This window comes from Sinocyclocheilus rhinocerous, unplaced genomic scaffold, assembly GCF_001515625.1.
Source record: "Sinocyclocheilus rhinocerous isolate Xijiao unplaced genomic scaffold, SAMN03320098_v1.1 scaffold1555, whole genome shotgun sequence".
In the NCBI taxonomy this organism is placed as follows: Eukaryota; Metazoa; Chordata; class Actinopteri; order Cypriniformes; family Cyprinidae; genus Sinocyclocheilus; species Sinocyclocheilus rhinocerous.
The window spans coordinates 324585-346788 of NW_015644043.1; the positions used below are offsets into that span (position 1 = coordinate 324585).

The following is a 22204-nucleotide window of genomic DNA, read 5'->3' on the forward strand; positions in this document are numbered from 1 at the left end:
CAGCGCTGTTTTATCATACTAGATACATTTGAAAGTTCTGTTGTTATGCTACTCTGTACGGTCGTCACTGGTCTAATAAAACACACAACATATTAAAGCGTCTTTGTTGTTTCCATGTTTTCTACAAAACAAAACCGGAAATCGAGGGGTTATGACGTTTGTAATTAACATGCAGTTAAGTGTCCGAAAACATTACATTCAGTTACATTCAGTATTCAAACATCATCATTTCAAATTCAAACTTCATAATTTCAGCTTACTCCCGTGCACTTGATCTGCTGATTATCCCCTATTTGATCTGAACTGAGTTATAATAAACTGCTTGGATACCAACAGATCTATTTTTAGGATGAAAAACAAAAGAGCAGAACTGTGATTGTAGGATCTTGACAAGGGCTCACTAGTACTCAAGGTTTGTATTGTTTTAAAGTACCTTAATAAGTTATATTGTAAACAATTAATTATTAAATCCACTTTTTATTGGTGACCAGGGGGACATAAGTCTCTTTTTAGCACATACATTTGTGGTGGATTTGTTTTCACTGAACTGGGAGGGTTTGGACCAAGTCATGAATTTCACCAGGCATGAACAAGTTTATTTAAAACTACAACTCCTGTCATTCTCTGCACTTAAATACAAACAGAACAGCCTTTGTTGAGGTAAAAATGTGCTCACTGACATCACTTGCATGTCAACCAAAGGTAACAGGATTTTACCGAATGGAAAACTAGACAAATTCTACAGATTAAAAAAAAAAAAAATCAATTTTAGAAAATTATTTTCTAAAAAACAGAATTAAAGAGGGAAAATGTTATCTGTCTACTGGTTATTTACAACAAGTGGACAGTGCCTTAACATTGTATTGCTTACACTCCAGTAAACACTTGTTGGACCAATCAACATGTCTCATGAGTCAGACATTCCATAACTCAATAATACACATAACATCCAGCAAATAAAAAGCAAGCATGGGAAATTCCCACACAAGTCAAATCAAAACAAGGCAGTGGAAGTTTCATATCCATTAAAGTCCAGTTCTATCTTGTTGCCCCAGTTAATGTGCTTTTGTACTGGGCTGTGGTCCTGAAGCTGTAGTCTGGTGCCAGGTTGATACGACGAATATGGAGATCATTAGCGAAAACTCTCGCTCGCTGGTAGAAGAACAGCGAGAGTTCACGGTCCATGAGAAAGTTGTGATAGATGGTGGCCAACCGAGTACACAGCTCTAGCTGAGACCTCTTGTTGCCCAGATCCATAGCAGCAGCCAAGGCCAGGTGATAATAGCCAGCAGCATCAAATGGGTCCTGGGATACAGAGGAAGAGAAGATTTACAATATTAGTCCTATTGTTCGATTAAGAGATTAAAATATTAGTTGCTATTGTTATTAGGAGATTCAAATATTAGTCATATTGTTCTATTGAGAGATTAAAGTTAGTCGTATTTATTTTTATTAAGAGATTAAAATATTAGTCATATTGTTATATTAAGAGATTAAAATATTAGTCGTTATTGCTTTTAAGAGATAAAAATATTAGTCCTGTTCTTCTATTAAGACATTAAAATATTAGTCGCTATTGTTATTAAAAGATTACAATTTTAGTCATATTGTTCTATTGAGAAATTAAAATATGAATCTATTAAGACATTAAAATATTAGTAGCTATTGATCTATTAAGAGATTAAAATATTAGTCGCTATAGTTATTAAGAGATTAAAACATTAGTCCTATTGTTCTATTAAGAGATTAAAGTATTAGTCACTAATGAGTTTAGCGCTGTGTGCTTTTCATTTTGAAATATCATGGTTATCGACAATACCGGTATATTACGACACCCCTAATTAAAACGATAACAATATTTCATTTTTTAAAATCACACGATTATCGTCAATACAATACCCCTAATAGATACCATAGCTTCTGCACTGCATCTAGCAGCTGTGTATGGAAACACCCTAAGCATCTTAGCCAGAGTTCAAAATTAAAACTCACCAAACGCCAAATGTTAGTAAAACACAAGCAATGGCGAGTATATATAAAACGGTGATACTTGACATGCAGTTGGCCGATAACTGGCTGCTGCATAAGTGAAGCGCTGCACTGTTCATTTATATGTGAGCAGCTCATGATCCAGTGTTTTCAGAGTCTCAGAGCAGCTGAATGCTGCTCCACATGAACTCCATATATGCTGTGAATTTAGGTCGCTTCGCTTGTTACTTGCATTTAAAATGCAAAATATGACAACCATCTTCCCAACTTTGTAATGAGAATCATTTACCTGTTGTCAACAAAAGATAAACTTTTCCAAGTTTTCCACCAAAATAAAAGCTCTATAATTTAACATTTGAAAGCAAAGAAGTTAAGACATCCTTGAATAATGAATACATATATATATATATATATATATATATATATATATATGAATATTTATTATTGAATAGAAATGTAATTTAAATTATTTTAATAATAACAATAATAATAATAATTATTATATTCATATTGAACATATTGTTCTTTTTTGTCATTAGCTGATCACATGCCTAGATAGAGCATGTGCTTTATATAATTAAATATAAATATATTTTCATTCTGAACATGAGTAAGCTTCTGTTCTGTACTTTGAGTGATGTGAATGAGGTGTGATTAAATGATCATTTACTGAGTATGTAGACTGCCATCTTCTGGTTAATTAAGAACTGCAACACATCCACTGGCTTACCTTTACATCATAGAAGATGATGTCTCCAAGTGTTTTGTAAACCCGGACATAGTACAGGGCTTCCTCGTCGTACTGCAGGGGTGAGGGGCACAGGGACAAGGCTTTCAGAAAGTGGTGCTCTGCCATTTCAAACTGACCCAGACAATGGTACAATGTAGCGAGTCTATGGAATGCCACCCGCTCATTTAAATGGTCAGCTGTAAGAAAATACACAGATAAAGGGAAAGACTGTTATCTGTCTTTAAAGGTTTTTAACTGTGTAATGTCATGAACATGAGTTTACCATGTGTGCTTTATTCTCAAAACAGACCAAATGTTTGTTAGGAAGCCACAATCTGTGAAGGCTTATAAATCAGTATAATACAATTAATAATTTGGATTTAGAAAAAAAAAAAAAAAAGTCACAGTTCTACATAAAAGGGTTTAAGACCGTTATGAATGTACATATGTGACCCTGGACCACAAAACCAGTCATAAGTGTCAATTTTTCAAAATTGAGATTTGTACATCATCTGAAAGCTGAATAAATAAGCTTTCCATTGATGTATGGTTTGTTAGGATAGGACAATATTTGGCCGAGATACAACTATTTGAAAATCTGGAATCTGAGGGTGCAAAAAAATCTAAATATTGAGAAAATCGCCTTTAAAGTTGTCCAAATGAAGTTCTTAGCAATGCATATTACTAATCAAAAATTAAGTTTTAATATATTTATGGTAGGAAATTTACTAAATATCTTCATGGAACATGATCTTTACTGAATATCCTAATGATTTTTGGCATAAAAGAAAAATCTATAATTTTGACCCATACAATGTATTTTTGGCTATTGCTACAAATATACCCCAGCGACTTAAGACTGGTTTTGTGCTCCAGGGTCACATATTATACTGTACAAATTAGTGATGCCTTAAAAACAAACAAACACTATCATTCAAAAGTTTGCTGATGGTGAAATTGTTCAATGTTTTTGAAAAAAGTACCTTATGCTCACCAAGGCTGCATTTATTTGATCAAAACTATAGTAAAAACAGTAATACTGTGAAATAACTAGTTTGAAATAACTGTTTTCCAACTGAATATATTTTACAATGTAATGTATTCCTCTGATGACAAAGCTGAATTTTTCAGCAGCCATTACGTGAGTCTTCAGTGTCACATGATCCTTCAGAAATCATCTTTGATAAATATCAAGTTCAAAACAGCATTTATTTGAAAAAGAACACATTAAATGTCATTTTTGATCATTTTAATACATCCTTAATATATAAAATAAAATACAAAATCTTACTGACCCCAGATTTTTGAACAGTAGAGTAACAGAGTGTGCTTGAGTTTGTGCACGTTAACCTACCCAGACTCATGCTAATGTCTAATGCAGTTTGAGCATACTCAATGGCCTCTGAACACTGTCCCAGCTGCAGCAGAAGCTCTGAAAGCTTATTACACAGCCTAAGCTGAGAGCGCACACTGCTCGTCTTTACTACAATGGGAAGGGCTCGGTCCTTATGAACACACAGATACAAACATTCTTAGCACACTGACAAACAAACTGAAGCATTATGATCGTGATTAATGTGTGCACGACCTACCCTGTAAAAGCAGATGGCTTTCTCCCTGTCCTGTGAACTGTTGAAGAACACATCTCCAGCTGCCTCCAACATCTCCAGAGTGAAGAGTGTGTCTCCTGTGCTCAAAGCCATGTCCTGGGCTACCTGTTGGATAAAGAACGGGCCTATAATTCACCTCTAAAGAAAAGGTAAAGCAAATGTCCAGCAACATCATATTTGAAATGCAATTCTGGGATGGCATGCTGTCAAATTTTTTTTCCCTTCAAGTCCCTAGTACTTACCCACAAACACACACACACACACACACACACACACACTCACACACGTTTACTTAGCTATCTAAATTGGGACATTACATAGACTTCTATTGTTTTTATATACAGATAGTTATACACTTTTTAACCGAAACCAACCCTACCCCTCACAGAAAACTTTCTGCATTTTTACAATTTCAAAAAAACTTTGTTTACTTTATTTTTATACCAGTTTTACAAATGAGGATGTCCCCAAATAAAGGTTTTTGGCGATTTTCTCAGGTTTTGCTCACTTTCGGGTACAAATTTGTCCCCAAAATATGGTTAAGTAGGTACACACACACACAGATTCCTTATTATTACTATTTTCCACATTGAAATCATCCAAATTATGAAATAACAAATAGTATGGGAATTAAGTAGAGGTTAAAAATGACAACAAATCTAAATATTTTAGTTTCTTTGCGTTGCCATACTTTGTTTAGACTACAGTTCTAAACCAGCATTGAAACTATTAAAAATGGTTTTCATTAATTGAAATAAAGCCGAAATAAAATTAAATATAAACATTAGATGAAACACTTAAATTATTAAAAATGATTGCCTTATGAGTTTAAGGACTACAATTCCTAAACATAAAAATAAATGAAAGCTAAATAGAAATATTACAAAAAGCCCTCTGCACACCCCGAGGTGCATCCTGGATGAAGGTACTGAAGGGTTGGTGTGTGTTCTCATCATTATATTATGTCATCATTCTCTTAACTCAATTACATTCATAAATTTGACTGTCAGTTAATGCATTTAGACAACTTAGGTGTATACAAAGCTCACATAGTCATATTTACATTAGATTTAGATCTTGAATTTATGCTCAATAGTGATCCCCTGCCTATGGTTCCAGTAACAGTAACTCCAAAAAATGCAGGGAAGGACCGCTGAATGAAGATGGTTTTCACCTGCACATAGAGGTCCACTAGCTCCGTCTGTTGGAGGATGTGGTAAATCTTCCCTGCCTTTAGCCAGGCATGAGCCTCCTTGCGTTTTCTGCCCAAGTCGATGAAGATGCCCAGGCTCTGTTTGGTGTAATCTAAAGCAGCTCTGCTGGCTCTGAGAGATGACATGATCACCTTTAGTAAGGCTGTCTGCAGTCTTTATAATAACGTGATGCCTTACAACGGGCAACTCCTTATTATTGCAACAACTTCAGGCTAAACCACTATGTCTTTCCTGGATAAATAAATGCAGTGAGAACTTAATATATCGACATTAAAGAGATAACTCATCCAAAAATGAAAATGTCATCATTTACTCATCGTCATGTCATTCCAAACCTTTTGAGGCATTTCTCAAAAATTTTCATTTATGTTTCACAGAAGAATGAAAACCAATGAAATGACACTCAACAATGGATTGATGTAGGGTGAGTTGATGACTACAAAAATTTCATTTCTGGATGAACTATCTCTTGTATTGCATTGTATGTTCAGAACATGACTCATAAACCTAAAAATAAGTATGTCTCACTTCGTGGTAGCCAGGTTCAGGTACAGCTGGCTGATCTTCTCCAGTATCTCTCCCTCTAAGCTCTTGTCTCCTATCCGCTGAAGAAGGTTCAGCTGGTGCTCGTTGTAGATGATACACTGGGCTTCATCCGGACACACCTCTTCGTAAAGCTGACACAGGTGCCGTGTGGCTTGCACCTGGCCTGTTGTCATACAAAGAAGAATACATTTTTGAGAGGTAAGTCTGGTGACCAGCAAACCTGATAAAAGACCATCCCAAAATTCTAGTATATACAATACTAAAATTGATGGGAATTGATTTTACCCATGGGGAACTGACTGGATGTGGGCATAGTAGTGGACATACTAAAATGTAGCCAGGTGGTTGGAGGGGAATTCAGAATAACGTGCACAGACATGTACAACACAAGGAACAAGTTCACCTAAAAATGAGTTTATTCCTCCCTCTAAGCTCTTGTCTCCTATCCGCTGAAGAAGGTTCAGCTGGTGCTCATTGTAGATGATACACTGGGCTTCATCCGGACACACCTCTTCGTATAGCTGACACAGGTGCCGTGTGGCTTGCACCTGGCCTGTTGTCATACAAAGAAGAATACATTTTTGAGAGGTAAGTCTGGTGACCAGCAAACCTGATAAAAGACCATCCCAAAATTCTAGTATATACAATACTAAAATTGATGGGAATTGATTTTACCCATGGGGAACTGACTGGATGTGGGCATAGTAGTGGACATACTAAAATGTAGCCAGGTGGTTGGAGGGGAATTCAGAATAACGTGCACAGACATGTACAACACAAGGAACAAGTTCACCTAAAAATGAGTTTATTCACACTCATGTCATTCCAAACTTATAAGACTTTCATTCATCTTTGAAACACAAATGAAGATACTTTTAATGAAAGCTGAATGATTTATCTCTCCATTGTAAATCCATAACACCAAAACTTTGATGCTTCAAAAAGTTAAGTCATTGTAAAAGTAATCCATCTGAATTTAGAGATTAAATCCAAGTTTTCTGAAGAGACAGGCTTCTATTCAAATATAAACATGGATCTGTGGATTGTTTTTTGAAGTGACAAAGTTTAGTTGGAATGGACCTTTAATGGACAGACAGAAATCTGTCAGGTTTCATTAAAATGTCTTCACTGAATAGTTTGGAATGAAATGAGGGTGAGTAATTGATCGCAGAATTTAAATTTTTTGCTTGAATTATCCTCTTAAAAAGTAAATTAAGTCTTATGTTGACTTACAATCAGAAACCAAACTCTAATGCCTCACTACAGAATTTCTTACATCAAGCTGTTCTAGATACTATAGAGATAATCCTTACTGATACTTCCACTAATACAATTATGATAGACACTTACTATCCATGTGATTGATAAACATGGCAATCAGCAGGGCCCATTCGTAGTAGGTCTTCCCATGCTCATGGTTTCCCTGGGAAACAAAGTGTTTCCCCAACTCAAGAAGCACTAAAATAAAACTGAGTTCATGCCCTTCATCCTCAAGCTCAGAGAACAGCTCCACTGACTGAGTGAGGTATTCCTCTGCCAATCTTTTAGCCTTGATATGCAAACACATGAATCCAAAGTTGGCCAGTGCTATGGCCCAATTATGTCTATCCTCAAACTCCTCGCATATCTCAATTGCAGCCTGGTAACTCTCAGCGGCCTGTCGGATATCTGCTGAATGTCTGTATGAAATGGCCCGCATGTTGTAAACCACTCCTTCCAGCTGAGTAGTACAGTGCTCAGGGAGCGATGACAGCACAGCGTCTAGCACTTCCAGAGCTGTGCCAGGTTGCTGGTTGCAGATGTACAGCCACGCCAACCATAGGAGAGCAGCAGTAGTGTCTGAGTGGCCAATACTGGACATACCGCTGTGGTCGAGGACAGTGGACATGAAGCGAACAGCTCTGTCAGGCATACCGTGTCTATGGAAGAGCCAGGACAAACACAGAGCGTGGACATGACCCAGCACTGGCTCCTTGCTGGAGGGCACTAAAGCAGCGGCACGGGTCAGGTATGGAGCGATTTGTGTTGGGATGGCCACTCCATACAGTTCTGATGCATTTTCCAACAATAGCGAGACACTACAAAGACAATGTGACATGGTGGCTCCTACCTGTGAAAGAGAATGGATGAATGCATAAATCAACTTATATAATCTGATTAATTAAAAAATCATTTTCAATTTAATTAAAATGTAATTCATTAAATAAATTAATAATATTATTAACTTTTTAATTTATTCTGTTTAATTAAACAAAATGTAATAACTTTATCATGTTATTTTTTTATTTAAATGTAATTCCATTTTTTTTAATTTAACTTTTGCTGTGACACAGTGCTGCTACCTGTGGATAAATGGACAAATCTTTTTTTTTTTTATTTGATGAATTTATTTCATTTTTTAATTAATTTATCTTTTATGAATTCATTTTAATTCATTTTTTAATTTAATTGTAAATTATTAAAGATATTTAATTTCTTCAATTTAATTTTTTTATATAATTTATCTAATATAAGCTTTCTGAAACCACTATCAAGGTGTAGCACTGACCTGAAGTGACGCTCTCTTTGCACAGCTTTCAGCCAAGCGTGACCATCTCTGGTCACTGTAGAGTCTTGCTAACACCAGGAAAACATGGCTCATTATCTCCTCACATGCCTCAGGAACCTCATCGGCAAGGATCACAAGCCTTTCAATGAAGGGGATTGCACTCATGCCATCTTTAAGCTTCAGATGGAGCTTGGCCAGGAGGAAGCAGGCTCGGGCCTCGGCGAGCTGATTCTTGGCCAAGATGGCCTTTTTAAGTACATATTTTAATACTTCAGGGTCCTCACAGCCAAACAAACAATCAGGGACAGCCATCAACAAAGCAGACAAGCGCTCTGAAAAAGTGAAACATTTTTCATGGTTCTTCTGCGTTAGGTAGATGAGTGCTAGGTTGGAGTAAATGGCAGAGAGCAGAAACATGTCTGTGAAACAATCCCTGGGTACATTCAAGGCTTCCTCGTAATAAACCCGAGCTTGAGAGAACTTCGACCTCCCTGCACAAAGCTGTCCAAGAAGAAAACAGATTCGGCTCTGCGCCCACGAGACATGCTTCTTTCGTGCCAGTTCTCGGGCTACGCCTAAATACACCACTATCTCCTCCTCATCGGAGTGGCCCTCAAAAAGTGAGATGAGGAATTCTGGGTAAGTGCTGTACAAGAGCAGGAACTCTGGCTGGTGGTCACGACTGCTCAAGAACGAAAGGAGAGCATGATGTCCATCTGGACTGGTGCTATCCTGCTCGGAGCAGACAGAAAAACGTGGGGTTTCCCGGGACAACTCCATATCATCAGCTTCTTTCTTCATCTGTTGCTTGATGCTGACTGATGAAACATAGTTTCTTTGAGACTCATCTCCCTCACTCAAAAGGTGTTTGACTTTCTGTTTTAGATTGTTTAATTCTGTCTGATGAGTCTTGTCTGGAGACAAAGAATAAAATAATAAATAAATCTGTGTTTAAATAAAATAGAAATAAACAGATTATTTTAATTAGCTAAGCATCTAGACATTAGTCATTTAAATGTACAAAAATTACTCTTTACACATATACAATTCTATTACATAATTCTAAAAACCAAAATTAAAACAGTTATTTTTATTCAATTTGCTCTGAATGAATGAATGAATGAATAAATAAACAAGGACAGACAGACAGATAAATAGATTTACTTACTTTGAACTGATCCTGGAATTTCTTTCGCCAGATCTGTGGTATGTAAAACAAACGATTGTAAAAGCAAACAAATTAAGAAAGAAATGTAAACACAGTTATTTAAAGGGGTCATATGATGCTGCTAAAAAGAACATTATTTTGTGTATTTGGTGTAATGAAATGTGTTTATGCGGTTTAAAGTTAAAAAAACACATTATTTTCCACATACTGTACATTATTGTTTCTCCTCTATGCCCCGCCTTCTGAAACGCGTCGATTTTTACAAAGCTCATCGGTCTGAAAAAGCGAGGTGTGCTGTGATTGGCCAGCTATTCAGTGCGTTGTGATTGGCCGAATACCTCAAGCGTGAGACGGAAATGTTACGCCCCTCACCATACTGTTGATGCCGTGTCCGGCCGGAGCGACGAGACATAAACATTAAAACCCATTACAAACGAGGCATTTGTTGCATCCAGTGGGGACATAATTACTGATTATAATGACTTATACTGTCTTTTTACGCGTTGCGTTGCATTGCGCCGCGTAAACATAAAACCCTGTCTGCATTTGTGATCAGAGAAATGACAAACAACAAGTGCTAACGTTAATCCACACTGCCCAAAACTCGCGTTTGAATCATCAGTGGCAAATGATAAAAGAAAACGTACTTACGTGAGTCAGAACTGCCGGCATTTTAGTCTAACGTAACTCTCCCAGGATCAGTAAACAGTCCTCCATAAAATGTGCTGGCGATCCACAGCACTAAGTTGATGTATTCCCTCAGCGACCAGCACAGATCAGCTCTAGGCATGACGAAGCGGATATCGTCCTCTTTTGGAAGACCAAACAAAGTAGTTTCGCTTTCACAACGAAGCACACAGCGTCTTCAGGACATGGCGGCAGCGGCAACAATACTACAAGCGAGAATAAAAGTTACGCCTTCTTTCTTTGCGTGAACATTTGGGCGGCGTTATGCAAATCTTCCCACATAGTGAGGTAGATATGTGGGGGCGTGTTCGAACGAGCCGTTTTAGGTAGGTGTGGCTAACTCTTAACTTTTATAAAGAATATCTCTTTGGATTTGAGACTTTAGTCTTTGCAACTTTACAGATCTTCTTTATGCACCAAGAGCTTGTAACACTCTAAAGAGAAAGGAAAAAATGAAATCGCATCATATGACCCCTTTAAAGCAGGTCATGTTTGCTGTCATGTTGGTTGCGCTTAGCGCCTCAAGTGGCTGAATAATGTAAATCACGTCAGGTGCTTCTAGAACTGTTATTGATTACACGACCCATCTTTGTAAGTTCAAAACTGTTGTGCGCTGTAATTTATGTGCAAATATGAACCACAAACACCGTAAAGAAAACCCGCACAATTTTATTTCTCTCTACCGTTACTAAAGTTTTGTTTTGATGAGCACCGGGACTTGCAGATGACAGTTTTAGTGATAATGGCCTTCTGTTTTAGCGTTTAAAACCGCTGGGACAGTGTGTGAGAATTAAGATGTCGAAGAAAGGCAGCGACTCGAAGCTCATTGTTACAGCTCCACGATGGGAAGAAGTTCAAGGTAAAACCGCAGATAACATCCGCACCAACTGCACTAACAGAGACGTCGGTTTAGTTTACAGTTTGCCTTCATTATTACGAGCTTTTACAGATTTCTGCAACCCTTGACAAAGTGCTGTTGTGCCCCTATGACCCGCATCATCTGATCCTGGCCTACCGGTTCCCCTACCATCTCATCAAATGCAGGAAGGTGTGTGTGCAGAAGCTTCCACAACAAATCATTACAGTACAGCCAGTGAAATCCCTCTTACGACTTTTTCATTTATTCATTCCCATAGTGTTGTTATGAGCTATTATTGGCTCATTTTAGCCGTAGGTTTTGGTGTATTTGTGTAATCTGTGTGATAATACTTTTAACATATACTTATATGAAATTAAGTTACAGTTTGAAAAATCTTCCATTCAAAATCTAACAACTATTATTTGCAATCTGACCTGTTATTTTTTGTTTACATCTGTTTAACACAGTGGTTCTTAACTAGTGAACATCCAATAGGGCCACAAGTTTACTAAAATTATTAAAGTTTTTTAAAAGTAAAGTTTAAAGTAACTTAATTAAACACACACACACACACTAATAGTCCAGGCATACAAAATGTAAATGGTCTATGTGTATGAAAAGAATAGGAGAATCTGTAATTTGACCGCTATAGTATGACAGCTGCCTTGCAAGCATTTCAGTGATTCAGCAGCTATTTTATATTTAGATTTTAATAAATATAATAAATAGTAAACTCAGTATAATGGGATTGGTTTCCTCACACCAGAAGTCCTGAGCTTAAACATTTATTAAATATTTAACACTATTCCTGTGGTTCAGTGCAAGTACTGATGTTTTCTTCTATAAATGCAAGTCTAGTTGCTTATATTAAATCAATAACTTTGCATAAATTTGGCATGACATGACAATGTCGATGTTTGTTTCCATTCTTGTACTTTTTATGTAAAGCACTTTGGTTCAACCTCGGTTGTGTTTTAAATGGTGCTATATAAATAAACAAACAAGAACAAGAACAATTCACTGTCTATTTGGTAAATTCATGTAATAGAATTCATCCATGCAAATGTTTAATTTAAAAAATCATTTGACCTCATAATGTTTAAGCAAAATGTCAAAACTCGATCTTCCAGTGAAAACGACAGACTTCTCTCCGGTGACATATGCTGGACTTTTCCAAACATTTAGTCCGCTTAAACTCTGCCCCTTTCTTACATTCGACTGCAAGGTCACATTCAGATCTGCCTACATCCAATCAACAAACAATGAACAGAACCACTTCTGTTTTATCGTGATGTTAAGAAAAGTATTGAGCACTGATAGTTATCTAGTGATCTTAATGTCATTTGTAGAATCATCCTGAATTGGTCGGTGAATTGTGGACATGTCCATTCAATGCACGCCACTTGATGAGAAAACATGAGCTGTCCCATCACATCTTCACCTGTGTGGACCGATGCTCTGTTAGTGACACCTGCGGTAAGCTCTGTTTAACCCTTCACCTTCATCATGTTGGACTATCGCAGACACACTCCATGCATAATGAACCTGACTCTTTTGCAATTATTCAATGGCAGTGGCCAGTGACAAGACTGATAGCAAGTTTCAAATCCCAGTGAGCACCTGGACCGCCCCTGTGTGTGATGAAGACTGGGATGAAGGTATGACTCAGATCTGTATCCTGAGTTAATGGCAAATTATGTCAATTTTTACCACTAGCAACACTAAACAAAATTATGTTAAAAATGAAATGGAAACGAACTAGGCATGGGACGATAACCGGTTTCAAGGTATACCGCGGTTTGAAAAGGTTACGGTTTCAAAACCACAAAAATTTTTCAAACAAACTGCTGGCTCTCAGGTGTCTTTGTCACTGTTTTGAGTGTTGTACGGAGAAAGACTGTGTGTGTAAGGTTACGGTTTCAAAACCACAAAAATTTTCCGTTATACCGTTCCTGCGGTATGTACAGTTTTTTTTTTACGTCTCATCAAAGATGGAAAGTGCAGGACTCCCTTAGTTGTGTACAGCGAAGAACGTAACGAGTCACATGATCCCTCCCCCTCCGGTTGGTGCGAGCAGTCAGTGAGAGTCACCTGTGTGTGGGACGGCCGAAGGAGGTGAATCCCTGGAACTTTTTCTCCCATCGAAATAGTTTTTCGGGTAACGTAGACTAACCATGTTCCGTACACAAGGATGTTCCGTACAAATGACGTTTTAGCGCCGATCGCTAAATAAATACTTCCAGGTCGTACATTAACATTCCTGCATCATAACTTGGATTGAAAGAGGAATGTGTAAAAAGTGAGCATGTCTCCAAAAACCTCATTGAGCTGCAGGTTTAATGACTGAATTTATTCATTTATTTATTTATTTAACATAAATTATGTTTTGATTTATGCTTTTGATTATTGAGCTGCAGGTTTAGGCTCACTTAAGTGACTGCATTTTTTTCCATTTAGAAGGTTTTTTTTTTTTGTACAGAAAATAATTTATTTGTGTTCTGATTATTGTTGAGCTGCAGGTGTAGGCTCACTTAAGTGACTGCACTTAATTCAATTAAGAAGAATTCAATTATTTATTTGAATTATTTAGCCTGACATGTTTACTGTTCCAAAATGTTCTATGTTTCTTAAAAATAAAATGTATCGTGTTCAGTGGGGGAAAAAAAGTTGTTGGTTTTTACCCAGACATTTAGAAATAACATATTTTAGAGCTGTAATCGCAATATCGTGAAACCGTGATATTTTTTTTATCTAAGGTTATCATACCGTCAGATTTTCATACCGGCCCATGCCTAAAACTAACAGTAATTGTTTTAAAAGTTTCTCAAACTTGCAGTTCTACTAACAGTTAGTTCTCGTATGGCGTTTAAAATTCACTTGCAAAATGCTTTGATGGCACAGTTATGGTAAGGGTTGTTATATTTCCAACACATGCTTTAAGCAGTTGATCAGTAACAACAGACTGGGCCAGCTGGCCAATCAAAGTAGAGTTTAAAGAAAAGTGAGCTAAAACAGAGCGTTTCAGGCAGAGGGTGAAAAGAAGTGCTGCAGCAATGTACAGTATAGGAAAAATCTGTTGTTTGAACTTTTAATCATGTAAATGCATTCTAACAGACCCCAAAGTTAAAACTATGAATATGTGAATGAGCATAAAATTAGCATTTTAACATCAGATCGTGCCTGCGTCTTACAGAGGTGGGCAAGCATGTAACAGCAGCACCATCTTTTGTCTGGGACAGTGGTTCCCAATCCTGGTCCTGGAGAACCTCCAACACTGCACATTTTAGATGTCTCCCTATTTAAACACACCTGATTCAACTCATCAGCTCATTAGTGAAGACTCCAAGACCTCAAATGTGAGTGTCAGATAAGAGAGACACCAAAAAAATGTGCAGTGTTGGGGGTTCTCCAGGACCAGGATTGGGAACCACTGGTCTGGGATATGTCCAAATCGCTTTCTCAGGACAGGTGAGTTTAGAGCTAATTTCACAACATTACTGAATCATACGCAGTAGCATTTAGACTCCCTGTTTCTTATATAGTTGGTAATGGATCATTTTGATCAGATTGGTTGAATCTTAAATTAAAGCAACGGCAGCATGACTGCACTTGTCTCTTTGTATTAGGGAGAACCCCAGCACTTCCAGCAATGTGGTTGCTGGTCTCAGGGCGCCACGAGTTCTTCCCTGGATGAGCAGCTGTACTGATTTTTGAGCCTTTTAATACATCCACCATGTCGAGACTATTCTTGTGCAAATTACATTGAATCCTGATAGTGCTGGTTGCTTGTTCTGCCATTTCTTGTAGAGGTCACTAGTTCTTGCAGTGACAAATTAGTTTCCTAATCTTCCTAATCAGTTCAGTTTCCCAAGGTTGAGCAGTAAAGGTGGTTTAGATTGTATTACCTGTGTTTACACCACACAAAAGAAAAGCTTACGACCAGGATATATTCAAGACTTTAGTTGACGTGTTTGGTGTTGACATAGTTGCTTTGTGCCTGTAATTCTACCTCTGTGGTCTGTTAGGAACGCCTCTTTTTTGGAAATAAAATTGTTAGTCGTTTTTTCTTAGACAAATCAATGCTTTTCATAGCACAGGTACTGTTGTAAAAGCAAATAAAACTTAATTTATAAATGCTAATATGGTAAGATTCAAAACCCTGTGAGCCTTACCAAGTTTGTAGTTTGTGCCAACATCGGACTGGCATATTTTCTTCAATAAAGCAATAGCCTCTTCTTTAATTTTATCCTGATCCAAGGTAACAATTTGTCTGTCCTCGTCATTCAAGAAAATGTCAGATGATCTGTGATGTAAGCGCAGGATAAAGTAATTGTGAGTAAAACTGTAAAAACAGTTTGAGACAAACCACACAACAGAAATACACCTTGAAATATTCATAAAATCACACAAGCACTTACTCACAAGATGAACTGGTTGTTTTGACCAGGTTGGTTTTGACAAGTCCAGTATCCCCAGTTCTCTCCAGTTTTCCCAAAAACCATTCAAAACAGGCCACCAGCAGGCCCAGGATGATGATGCGTTCACCAGCCACGAAACTCAGTTCATCTGGTCCATCGGCATCATACTCCTCTGTGGCCTCACAGACCCCTACTGCTGTGAGAGATATTTACAATTGTGGTAGAGTTACACTGTGATGATGACAATGCCCCACTGCTACATATGTAAACGGTTATTTAATGTATAATCTTCTAAATATATAAATCTCAGAGAAAAAGCCTCCAGATTTTGTGTGCAGCTTACATCCATTTTCTCTCTTCAATCATGTTCTAATAATTTATTTCAATTTTAAAGCTTGCTTGCTCTACAACTTTTAAAACAGGAATGACCAGTCTAAGAATTTTCCTTATTGTAACAATGAACTATATTCAGGCTTTTGTGAAATTCTTAAAGGGTTAGTTCACCCAAAAATGAAAATTCTGTAATTAATTACTCACCCTCATGTCGTTTCAAACCCGTAAGACCTTCGTTCATCTTCGGAACACAAATTAAGATGTTTTTGATGGAATCTGAGAGCTGTCTGACCCTGCATAGACAATTAATGACAGAATTTTCATTTTTGGGTGAACTAACCCTTTAATTCTTGAGGACTCTGAAAATGAAAGTGACATGTAACATATGAGTATATATAAGAAATAAGGTTGATGTTATAAAAATCACAGTTGCATTCTCATGTTCAGTGCAAATTTTGTCCATTTTATTTCATCTTCAGTTTTTAGTCATCTTCAGTATTCTGTAGTATTTATTTGTTTGTTTGTTTGTTCGTGTGTGTCTGTGTGTGTAGTGTATATACACACTAATGTTCAAAAGTTTGAGGGCAGTAAGATTTTTTTTAAAGGATTGCATTAAATTGATCAGAAGTGACAATAAAGACTTTTTTTTTTTTTTTTTTAAAGACATTGTTACAAAAACGTTCTATTTTAAATAAATACTGTTCTTTTGAAATCATTATTCATCAAAGAATTCTGAAAAATATTAGGCAGCAAAACCGTTTTCAACTATAAGAAGAAAATGTTTATAATAATATAATAAATGTTTCTTGAGCACCAAATCAGCATATTACAATGATTTCTGAAAGATCATGTGACACTGAGGACTGGAGTTATGGCTGCTGAACTATTTTAAATTGTAATAATAATTTTTCACAATATGACTCTATTCCTAATCGAATAAATGCATCCTTGGTGAGCATAAGAGACTTCTTTCCAAAACATTACAAAATCTTACCAACCCCAAACATTTGAACACAATATATATATATATATATATATATATGACCCTGGACCACAAAACCAGTCTTAAGTGTCAATTTTTCAAAATTGAGATTTATACATCATCTGAAAGCTGAATAAATAAGCTTTCCATTGATGTATGGTTTGTTAGGGTAGGACAATCAATGGCCGAAAATCTGGAATCTGAGGATGCAAAAAAATCAAAACACTGAGAAAATCGCCTTTAAAGTTGTCCAAATGAAGTCCTTAGCAATGCATATTAATGATCAAAAATGAAGTTTTGATATATTTATGGTAGGAAATTTACAAAATATCTTCATGGAACATGATCTTTACTTAATATCCTAATGATTTTTGGCATAAAAGAAAAATCGATAATTTTGACCTACACAATGTATTTTTGGCAATTGCTAAAAATATACCCCAGCGACTTAAGACTGGTTTTGTGGTCCAGGGTCACACACACACACACACTTATTTAAACATTTTCTCACCAATTTGGAAGGGAAGGTCACTGGTGTCCTTTCCACCACCCACTAATATACCTTCTGGGCAGGACTTTAGAAACCACCTTGACAAGTAAAAGCAAAAAAAAAATCATTGTTCTTAGTTGTGTGTGGTCTGTTGATTTTATGACAATAAGTTCTTGTGAAATTCAGAAGGTGACACATACTCATGAAAGGGAATGACTGGCTCCAGAGCTGGTTTTGGTTTGGTTCCTCTATCCCCATCTGCAAGTGACAGCACTGTCCACCCTGATCCTAGGAATGGAGGCTCAAACAAAGCGATATCCCCCTTCTCCAGATAAAGCTCACTACCTGACGTAGAGCTATCAAACATCTGATTTGCTGTGCAGCATCCAAAGAAAGACCCTAAAAAGTAAACAATATTCTTTTATTACAGATAGCAGCAATATGCACACACACACACACATGTCCAAGCCTGTTTCTAAAAATTAAATAGCTTTATTATCATTCATATAAAGTATATAGTGTGCATAAACACTATTTATTACCTTCTTGCATTAGGAAGCGTTTATACATCAGATTTAGTGTCTCTTCTTTAATTGAGATCTCAATTCCTGAATGTTGATCAAAGGAGATTAACCAGAACTCCTGGTTCATGAGAAGGTTTTCCATACACTGTCCCAAGAAGCCTTGTGAAAATTACACATTTGGTGTAAGTCTTATGAGATATTTAGCTGTTAATATACACCACAGATTATTGGTCCTTCGGAAATCATTCTAATATGCTGATTTGATGCTCAGTTGTTACTGGTGCTCAAGTTATTAATATCGGTTCTTATTATTATCCATGTTGGATTCTTTGATATATACAAAGTTCAAAAGAACAGCATTTATATGGAATAGAAATCCTCTTTAACATTCAAGTGTCTTTACTGTCACTTTTCATCAGTGTCTTTGCTGAATAAAAGTAATACCCCCCCCCCCAAATCTATCTTACCCTAAACCTTTGAATGGTAGTGTATCTCAGTTTCCACAAAAAATATCAAGCAGAAAATGTTTTCAATATTGATAATAAGAAATGTTCCTTGAGCACCAAATCAGCATTTTATGATGATTTCAGAAGGACCATGTGATGCAGCCTTAGTGAGCATAAGAGACTTCAAAAACATTTTTAAAAATCTAAACTACTCCAAACAATTGGTAGCATACCCGACTCAGCTATTTACAAAAACTCTTACAGTACTTGACATGATTAATAAATGCAGTATCATACAACAGTATATCTGCAGCACTGAAATAAGAACAGACCCATTTTGTGGTATGTGCTGAACTTCCATATTTCTTCAAGGGTTTTAAAGGTGATAAATATAGTCCTTTCCTCACTGTTGATGGATACAAAATGAGCAGACAGTTCCTGCAAGACAGGGAAACCAGTATGTTAAATGTGTGTATATTTTCTTAAACACATTTCAGAAAGGTTTTGAATATTTTATGCAGTCTGAATAGGGACGACCATACAGAGATTAAGGTCATGACCCCTGAGAGGTCAGCTTCCAGCACACAAAGTTTCCTGCAAAGCACTTCCTGTGTGTCCTCATCGGCAGGAAGTCGATCTGGCCCCTCCACCATAGCCAGCTGCATAGCCAACACTGCCACAGGAAACAGTATAAAGTTAACATTATATCTACCACTGCATCCAACACTAACAGATCAGCCTCCACATGGAAAATATTCCAGTCAGCTCTAGTAAATGTGTAAGGAAAGTGATTCAGTGATGTGAAAAGGCCAGTCAATGTAAGGTGACATCATAAACCAAACCTTTATACTGCTGTAAATTCTACTAAATTCGGTTATAATCTAAAACATCCATCACAAGAGCAATATTCATGGTTCAATCCACAGTTTGATTTTGCACTTGACCATAATCATGTGATGTTTCACTGTTGTGTTTAACAGAGAGGGTTAATAAATGACAGTCAATGGGCTTTGTAAAGTCCAATGTATGATCTCTAAAAGATACTCTTTTTGAGTTGTCACCAAAGCAGGTCAGAGTTCAATGAAAGGAATAGTTCATCAAAAAAAACTGAAATTCTGTCATTTACTCACCCTTCTACTGTGGAGCATAAAAGTAGATATTTTGAGAAATCTTTCATTAACTGTACAATGGTTCACCAAAACGGTTTGGTTCCCAACACACTATAGAATATCTTCGTTTGTGTTCCATTAAGTCATACAGGTTTGGAATGGCATGACAGTGAATAAGTTGTCCCAGAAACTTGTCTCAGAGTAGTCTGACCAAGAACTGCCAACTCTGGACAGTTTTCCTACATAGTATTTCGTCATTATTTGAGATTATTATGTGGTTAAGACAATGGAGGTCATTTACACAATCATCAGGATTTATTCACATCAGTCACAGTGAATTAAGAGGAAGTTCGTATCATCACAGTATAGTATTGAGCTGGATTCACCTGTTGGTATATTATCATCAGGAGTTCCTGGAGTACCTTTGATGCTTCCTCTTGAGGTCTTATAATCTGAAAATAAATGTACACACTTCCTTAATCTTGGCACTAATAATGATGTGGGTAATTTCTGTTATGCTTAACACTTTACTAGATAATTGTGTTGTAGTTTAATGAATTTTACATCAGACTGTAGTCAAGTCCAGACATATTAATTCAAACTTAATTACCTTTACAACAAACTAACAGGATGGAAATGAAGACCTGTTAGCCATCGAGTAGTGTGGGATATAGAGGTAGCTTATGAGGGTGTCAACTTAACTTTCATAACTGATGTTTTGAATGTTTTAGAGACAACCCAGTTAATACCACAAAACATCACAGAATCCATTAAATCCATTGCTAAAATATATTGATGTTCGTGCTGTTGATTTCCCACCAAAATGGTGATGCCACTTCCTGGAGGATGATGTCATTGTAAATTTCAGGGATTTTACAAAAGACTAACAGGATGGAAAGTGAAGGACACAGAAAAGTTCAGTGAAATGATTACCAATTAATACAAGAGCCTATTCATAAGATACAAAACAAGGAACACCTAGAATTTTAGATTTCTGTGCTTAGAAGTCATTGGAGAGCAACATCTGCTCAAACCAGCACTACAATTATTTAGCATTCTCCCCTATGGTCGCTTAATTGAAAAGCTGTCAAAAGAAAATAACATGATTTTCATATATATAAACTGTTAATAGAGATTCTATCCAGTATCAGGCAGTGCAATATGTATGGTCATATTATTCAGAACGGAAGATCAAATTCATACGTTCATTAGCATAAGAATGCATTACAAATGTATTAAGAAACACTTTTTTTCTTTTAATTCTCTTTGGTGGTCGTGCTGCTCACCCGCGTCCCTACCTCTAGATGAAGACTCCATAATAGTATCCCATTCATTGCGTGCGTACTCAGTCGACAGCTCTCTGCGTACCGTCTGAATTCTGTCCGGATCGGACTTTACGCCGTTCCCGGTTTTGGACGAGTTTCTACGAGCAGCGGCTGACATCCCGTCAAGAGTTCCGAGCGGAGAAGCGAATGGCTGCGCGCTCTCGATCACGCGCTCATCGCACTGTCACCAAATAAAAGCGCACAGGTGGCGGAACTGATTTTAAGAGCGTATGTTACATCATTACAAGACTGCATTGACTCCTGGCTTTAATGGTGAAGGCGAAAAGACAATTAACGCCTAGAACAACGTGGTCTTGCGAACAGGCAACAGGTCCAGCTCTGCACCCCTGTCAGAGGGAGCGCGTGTTTGTGATTTTGACACCAGTAAGCATTTTTGTTTTTAAAAATAAATAACCTTGGAAAAAAGCTTGGCACGCAAGGTTTCAGCAAAAGTTAATAATCACACGGAGTGAGTAAAGAAGTAAAGAATCGCTGGTGGTCTGTATTATAAGTGTAAACTTAGTAGGTGTGTCTCTGTGTATTTGGGTGAACTCAGAAAACTTAAGAGGAAGAGTGTCAGCATTTCCTCTTCCTCTCTGGTTGCCTAAAGGAAAGTGGAGTTTTAAAGGGGTCATATGATGCGATTTCAAGTTTTCCTTTCTCTTTGGAGTGTTACAAGCTGCATAGATAAGATCCCTGAAGTTGCAAAGACTAAAGCCTCAAAACCAAAGAGATATTCTTTATCAAAGTTAAGACTCTGCCACGCCCCCCTAAAACGGCTCGTTCTAACACACCCCCACATATCTACCTCACTATGTGAAAATATTTGCATAATGCCGCCCAAATGTGCACGCAAAGAAAGAAGGCATGGTTTCAGTAACCGCAGTTAGTGTTGAAGCAGCCATGTCACGGAGACGGCTGTGTGTTTCTAGGCGAAAGCAAAAGCACTATATTTGGCCTTCCGAAAGTAGATGCAATTAGGAATCTTTAAGATCACTTACAACAGAACAGCAATGCATTTTATGGACGACCGTTTCATGAACCTAGGAGAGGAGATAATTCTGACTTTGCTATGACAATCTGGCGCTTCTGAATCAGCTACTGTAAGTATGTTTTGTTATAGTTTAAGTATGTGCTATTGACTGTTCAAATGCGGAGTTTTGCACATCGTGTGTGTGTGTGTGTGTGTGTGCGCACGCGCGAGAGAGAGAGAGAGAGAGAGAGAG

The 22204-nt window shown here is 37.1% G+C and overlaps 1 protein-coding gene across 1 annotated transcript; it reads right to left on the reverse strand.

Annotated features, from left to right (window-relative positions):
• Window positions 1-164: 164 nt before the first annotated feature.
• LOC107757905 (SH3 domain and tetratricopeptide repeat-containing protein 1-like) lies at window positions 165-21183 on the reverse strand. The gene is made up of 18 exons (XM_016575511.1): window positions 20952-21183; window positions 20040-20105; window positions 19087-19217; window positions 18877-18982; window positions 18117-18257; window positions 17775-17973; window positions 17596-17672; window positions 15770-15965; window positions 15524-15654; window positions 9806-9838; window positions 8638-9551; window positions 7440-8199; window positions 6072-6252; window positions 5504-5654; window positions 4312-4434; window positions 4074-4224; window positions 2720-2916; window positions 165-1305 (listed from the first exon to the last, which is right to left on the reverse strand). Exons 1-18 carry the CDS (start codon window positions 21094-21096, stop codon window positions 1039-1041), a joined length of 3969 nt encoding a protein of 1322 aa, XP_016430997.1. The 5' UTR covers window positions 21097-21183; the 3' UTR covers window positions 165-1038.
• Window positions 21184-22204: the final 1021 nt, after the last annotated feature.

Bases quoted from the DNA above. Each gene is read 5' to 3' on its own strand.
- LOC107757905 (XM_016575511.1), bottom strand. From the start codon at position 21,096: ATGTCAGCCGCTGCTCGTAGAAACTCGTCCAAAACCGGGAACGGCGTA. The intron at 20,106-20,951 runs GTAGGGACGCGG...ATTTATTTTCAG, and splicing joins TATGGAGTCTTCATCTAGAG to ATTATAAGACCTCAAGAGGA. The intron at 9,552-9,805 runs GTAAGTAAATCT...CTTTGTCTCCAG, and splicing joins AATTCCAGGATCAGTTCAAA to ACAAGACTCATCAGACAGAA.